This window comes from Strongylocentrotus purpuratus, unplaced genomic scaffold (assembly GCF_000002235.5).
Source record: "Strongylocentrotus purpuratus isolate Spur 01 unplaced genomic scaffold, Spur_5.0 spur5_scaffold_18, whole genome shotgun sequence".
Lineage (NCBI taxonomy): Eukaryota > Metazoa > Echinodermata > Echinoidea > Camarodonta > Strongylocentrotidae > Strongylocentrotus > Strongylocentrotus purpuratus.
The window spans coordinates 23,552,561-23,558,896 of NW_022145603.1; the positions used below are offsets into that span (position 1 = coordinate 23,552,561).

General features: G+C 34.8%; 1 protein-coding gene across 1 annotated transcript; it reads left to right on the plus strand.

The window, feature by feature from the left end:
* Positions 1–140: 140 nt before the first annotated feature.
* LOC105441254 lies at positions 141–6,070 on the plus strand. The gene is made up of 7 exons (XM_011672190.2): positions 141–324; positions 837–1,142; positions 2,328–2,557; positions 3,464–3,574; positions 4,130–4,283; positions 5,128–5,182; positions 5,532–6,070. The coding sequence occupies exons 1-7, from the start codon at positions 276–278 to the stop codon at positions 5,797–5,799; spliced, it is 1,173 nt and encodes a 390-aa protein (XP_011670492.2). The 5' UTR covers positions 141–275; the 3' UTR covers positions 5,800–6,070.
* The last annotated feature ends 266 nt before the right edge of the window (positions 6,071–6,336 follow it).

Consider the following 6,336-nt stretch of genomic DNA (forward strand, 5'->3'; position numbering starts at 1 on the left):
TTCTAAATCAGGCTTACAAAGTCGACTACTCTATCTCTGTTTCCTTTCTACTCAGGTCAACGATTCACATTTTCTACCACGTTCGTTTAGAAGATATATTCTAACTGTAGTTCTTCATAAGTTTGTATTTTACTGCTCTACCAAGTGCAAAAATATGTATTATTTTCTTCTTTTTATACCTAATGCTAAGATTAGAGCCTCATTTAAAAGTAATAATTGTCCTCCCATATGCGTCTGCCCAAATTGTATAAAATTGACTTAACCACTTTTTATGTATGATTAATTTCAGATTACCTTCTTTAAAGGAGATCAAGTCTGATGGAGGTAAGAACATCCTTCAAACACAAACAGCTCAACAAGTGCTTCTGATATTTGATTTTCTTATCTGTTAAGGCATGGATTAAACAAGTTTAGCAATGATTAAAACGTGATATTTTTGGTTTTCCATCAGGAAGAAAAAGGTATTTAATAATTTATTGTCTGGGTAATTTACTGGCGCACACACAACTCATCCACTTACCCCCTTAAGAACACTACATTCGTATTCCTGTATGGAGACCCACATCAATGGTCCAATTACGAGAGATGAACGCTGATTTAGTTCCCAAATCCTAAAAAAAGAGAAATAAAAAGATATATATAAATAAAGTGTAATGTGGAGAATACATTATTGATTACCTAGGCCCTGATTGAAATACCATAAACTCGCATTGCATATCAGAGTTTCAGTCATTTACACAACCCTTGTGAATGGATTAGCAATAAAGTTTATCTTATTGTGGACAAGATTGAAATAAAAACGATATTAATAGATATATTTGCATTGCTGTTATCAGATGGTAGTTCTGCAACTGGAAAGTTTGGGGCCCTAGGTGGAAAGCTGTCAACCAAATCCCATGGGTTTACTCTCCACATTCCACCTGGTGCCCTTGAGGAAGATGAGAAAATCAGCCTTCTGGTACTGACTGCGATTCCAAATGGCCTCACACTTAAAGAGGATGAGCTTCTAGTCAGCCATGGCTTCCAGTGTTACCCATCCGGGCTACGCTTTAAGAAACCGGCAAAGCTGATAATACCTCACTGTGCATTAGTCACTACTCCTAACGATGTAAAGACCATACTGTATTCATGGAATCAGTCAGGTAACTAAATCACGTTTAGGTCGAGAACCCAAATCCTAATCAAGCAACAATTTTATGGGATGAGTTATGATATTTCTAGTATTTTTGTTTTATATTTTTCATTGGTATTATAATGGGGGGGGGGGAAGTCGCCTCTGCAATTCAAGGTCATCTGTGGCCATCATTGCCACTGCAGATTTCACGTAATTTGACATGTTTAATGTGGGGATGCTTAAACTCCCCAAGCCCTGCAATTGGTGAACTGTGGTTATAGCTGTATAGACATTGTCACAACTTTTAGTTCCAAATATGACATGAGATCCGACATACGACCTATGATTAATGCCGTTTCTAAATTTTTAGTTTGCGATGTCGGCTACATCAATGCTTTGAAAATATTCACAACAAATGTCGGGAACTCAAAATACGTCAATCTATTATGCCACCCAATCATGACCTCGTATTTAATACTAAGTTTGACAATTTGGTAATAAAACTAACAGTAGAATTCACAATACTCTGACATTAATTACATTGCTTTGTTTCCTATAGTTTTATTAATGCAAAAGTGACAAAATACGGCCCGAATTAAAATGGCAATATTGCCAAAAATAGCATTGTATGAGGATGTCCATTAAGTGAATTAAGCCTTTGATGTTTATTGTCATAAATTATGAATTATGAATGTACATTTACACGTAATGTCAAGATCTACCTTGCATTCCCAATCAGTTCACAACTTTAAACCAATTCTGTGGTTTTAGGGGTTCTTTGCAAATGCTATATACTTTTTAAATTGTCACCACAAAATTTAACAGTAGTTAGTGTTATAAGGATATATTAATAACGGTCATCAGAAAATTTTTTTTTTTTAAATTTCCTCCATTAACTGATTAAGGCCCAGGTACGCGTTTTTTCCTTTCCTTATCCAGGATAGATTCATGAAAGAAATGTTCCATGAATATAATGTTCATTTTGATTTTGTGACAGAAATAATTTTTTCATTGAATTTAATTGACAAATATATAAATATTTAGTATTCATAAAGCCATAAATAATATATATTATAGTACAAACAATAGATATAATAAAGTTAGTCTTGTTTTTGTAATTTTCCCTTTTGAATTGTATACCAGTCGCACTATGTTAAGCTTAAGAGGTATTACATTTGAGAAACTTTCCTGTCTTTTTAAAATTATTTAAAAGGTACACCTGAACGGCTTTCGGATCCCGACATTATTTGTTCCGTACAAGAACGATGGCTAGAGGTCTCAATCAGCCATTTTTCTGGAGGATTCTTTGCCTTTATTCGGAACAGGCGATCTCTGAAGGGTATATTACTGTCGTGCATGTCGTTTCTTCCCAGCCTCATGCCTCCCTCCAGGAAACCAATACTGGAGGTTCGCTTCGTCAAGAAGCCACATGACCAGAAATGGGTAAACAGACATCAATTAACACCATTTTTAGGGGGCGTATCTAAGCCTGTTCACTGTAGAAAGGCTTTGTTTATCCTGGCGTCGATGGTGAGGATGTGGTACATTCCCACTACTAATCTCTGTTGCAAATTAACAGTTTTTGTGCCTTGTCATATTAAAAAAATTAAAGCAAATTTATCATTTTAACCACAAGTGTTTGTATGTTAAAACCTACCTTCGGCATCTTTTGGTCCTTGAAATAATGATATAATTCTTTTTTTGGTGTTGCTTTTTTAGTCTTGGTTGTAAATATTCATGGAGCATGGACTAGTCAATATCTTGATAACTTGAAATAACTTGATATCTTGAAACGTCGAGCCACTCCCACCACCCATCCTCTCAGAGAACTATAAGCTAAGAAAGATAACCAACAGTCTTTTTCAAGACTACACCAACAGTCCTTTTCAGGACTCCTCCATCATCCCTCTCTCTCATCCCTCTCTCTCACATATATCTTGATAACTGTCTTGCATTTTAGACTATACCTTGTAAATTTTCCACTTTCATAATATCAATTAAACGAATGAATATCCCGATGCCGAAAATATACTTTTAGACATATCTATGACATCCCTACTGTGAATAGAAGGCTACTGTTTGGGTGTTACTTTCAATCGATGCCACTTTGCATGTTATTTTAGATTTCTGATTTTCCTGACAGATAAAGCCCATTTTCACTGATCGAAATGAGTTAGATGACCCATGCAACCGTACCAAATCTTATTCCTCATGATGTTTCCAGCGTGTACTTTAGTAAAAATACACCTAAATCCGAGATTACAATTATACATATGATTTCTATCTGCTCGATGATTTCCAGATAACTTTATCAGAATCATTTTTGTACACTTTTTGTACATTTTTCAGTACCATGTCCACGAATTAAATGACCCCTGTTTCAAACCTGTGAAGGGGGACGACGATGACATTGTGTTTCGGGAAGGAACACTAACAGTCGCTTGCAAATCAGATGTACATGTAAGTATACCTTGGTTCTCAGAATTGCTATACTTAGTTGAAATAAATTGAAACAAGGGCAATGTGGAAAAAAAGACCAGTTCATGATAAAAGTTAGAATAATCAATGCAGAGCCAACAGGAGAAAAAATTAAAACAAAGTGCTGATGAACTCAATTGAATCATTCTGATGGTGATAATGATAATAGATATTCATAGACTAACGCTACTAGAATTATATATATATATATATATATATATGTATTTTTTAATTCTTTAAAGCATGTTTCGGGTAGAAAAGAAAAGACATAATGTAACACATACATGTATATAATTATAGCAAGCGAACGAGTGACAAATTTTCATGGCGCTTTGACAAAATTCACTGAAAAATAACAAAATAGGTTCATGCAATCGACGTTGGAAGCTGGGGATTGAAGAAATTAGATGCGAAACGATGGAATAGATCAGACAAAGTTCGAACAATATTTTTATCAATAGACTTCATCTGCGTTACAGCACATACTTCATACAATCATGAATGCAAATTAATTATATAATCGGGCAATTTCCTCAGACTATTCAGTTCAGCGACATGAGGACACAAACGAAGGTGACAGAGTACTTTGAGCTCGATCTAACCAAGGAGAGTGATGAGACATTACCGGTAGTGACACTTGAAGTGGGTCAAACATCTACAAAGAAGATCAAATTCAACACACGTTTCCAAGGTAAAATATTTCATGCAGGTGCTTAGTTGTTCTAATCCCCGAGTATATCATAGCCTATCACAAAGGCCTTACTGCGGCAAAATGACATCCTATTGGTAATGTGCACGGTACAACTTGACATATGTAGTGTATATATAAACGCAACACAGAAATTAAATGAACACAACATTGAAATAAATAGAAGTTAAGGTTGAGCGTCTTTACCATCAAAACTGGATATCATGATGTACATATGTAGGCCTATTAAGCATAGTAAAGGCCACAACTAATTCGGATATTTCATTCAACCATACAGTGAAGATGAAATGAATATATATACAAAATTAAGGTAGATCACCTGTAAATGACTAAACCATGGAAGTTATGTGTTTGGACAAATAATTTGGAGTAATTGGGGTTCAGACCATTTTATTACTGAGAAAATGGGAAATGGACCGAATAATTATGGACTAAATGTTTATTAGATCAAGTCGTACAAATTATTGATTTGAGGAAGTGGCTATTATTGATGGGCCCTACTTGCTATTTAGACTGAATATTGATTGTACGAAACGATGACTGGACCAAGTGTGTACATGTATAGTGGAGAAAATCTGTGTATAGAGTTAGGGAAAATAGATGATCTGGGTTTTGGTCCAACTGGCTTTTGATCGAATGTCAATTCTTTCTTACTATTATGTAGATAACCCTTGTTAATATACTAAAGCTTGAAACAGCGACATAGGAAGCTCGGGAACAGGCACATGGAGGATATATAGGAGGCTGTTTCAAGTAGACGAATACTAATATTTAAAAAAAAAGTGCTTACAAAATTGATAATCTGTATTATTTGTGTTTGTGACAGGGATCGGCAAAGAGACTACAGAACAGAATGCTCCTACACTAACCAGAAATGAAATGTGAGTAGAACCACAACATATTTGTTGGTGTGTGTGTATGGGTGGGTGTGGGTGGATGGGTGGGTGTTAATATAGAAGGAAGTCTAGATTTTTGCTTGGAGTTATAGAAAATACCGGTACACAAAAATTAAAAAAACAATGATGCTCCATACACAAAGAAATTGTTTCTGCCTTTAGAGCTTTATCAAGTAATAATTTTATTTAACTTTGAATTTTTGTAATGTTATGCATCAAAATATGCGCATGCTATATATATAAAGATTTAAATGATTTTGTAGATATATATATGAATAACTTAAAAAAAGACGATGGTTTAATGCATTATTACGAGTAATGTTTTAAATTTCAGTCCATCAGATGAACAGAAAGTGACAGATGCGAATATCCTGAAAGTAGCAAAGCTTCTACCACCTGATCGGTGGAGCCCTCTTTACGTTGCTCTTTGCATCGATTACAGCACCGCTGAAGGTATTAGAAAGGAGTTTAGAGAGATAACTGAACAGTACATACACCTCCTTCAAACATGGAAAGCTGCATCAACTCGGACCAGAAAGGATCTCAATGCAATCCTCATCGAGATAGAAGCGGGAGGACTTGTAGACAAGTACGTGGATTAGGTGTAAAACCAGAAGAAGAGAGTAAGAGTGAGATGTACATAGATCTTAATGAATACAGTACACTCAACACTGAAATATGACTATTCCTCTTTTTGCGGATGTTTCCAATGGTCGGTTGACTAGTAACGTGATGAAAGATCTTAATTTATATCACTTCGTGTAAATTCTACCTTTTTTCTTAATCGTAGAGATTTATGATTTTATTTTCATGATGATTAAACCGCATTTAATGACATTTTCAACATGCAGAGACATACTCTACTATCGGTAGTGATTTCTTGTTTGATTTCTTGTTCGTTTTTTTTGCCAGTATTCTTTTCTCCTTCAGTCACACAATGTTTGATAAACCTCCTAACGCAATGTAAATACATTTCATGTGTATACGTTAATTATTTCTGGATGCTTGCATCTTCTGCTGATATGTTAGTCTTATACATGATAACGCTTACTTGTAGATGTTGTGTAAGTAACCATGTAAGTGAAAATGTGTATATTTTTTTTTATTTTTTAACGTTCATTGTTTCGTGTAATACTCAT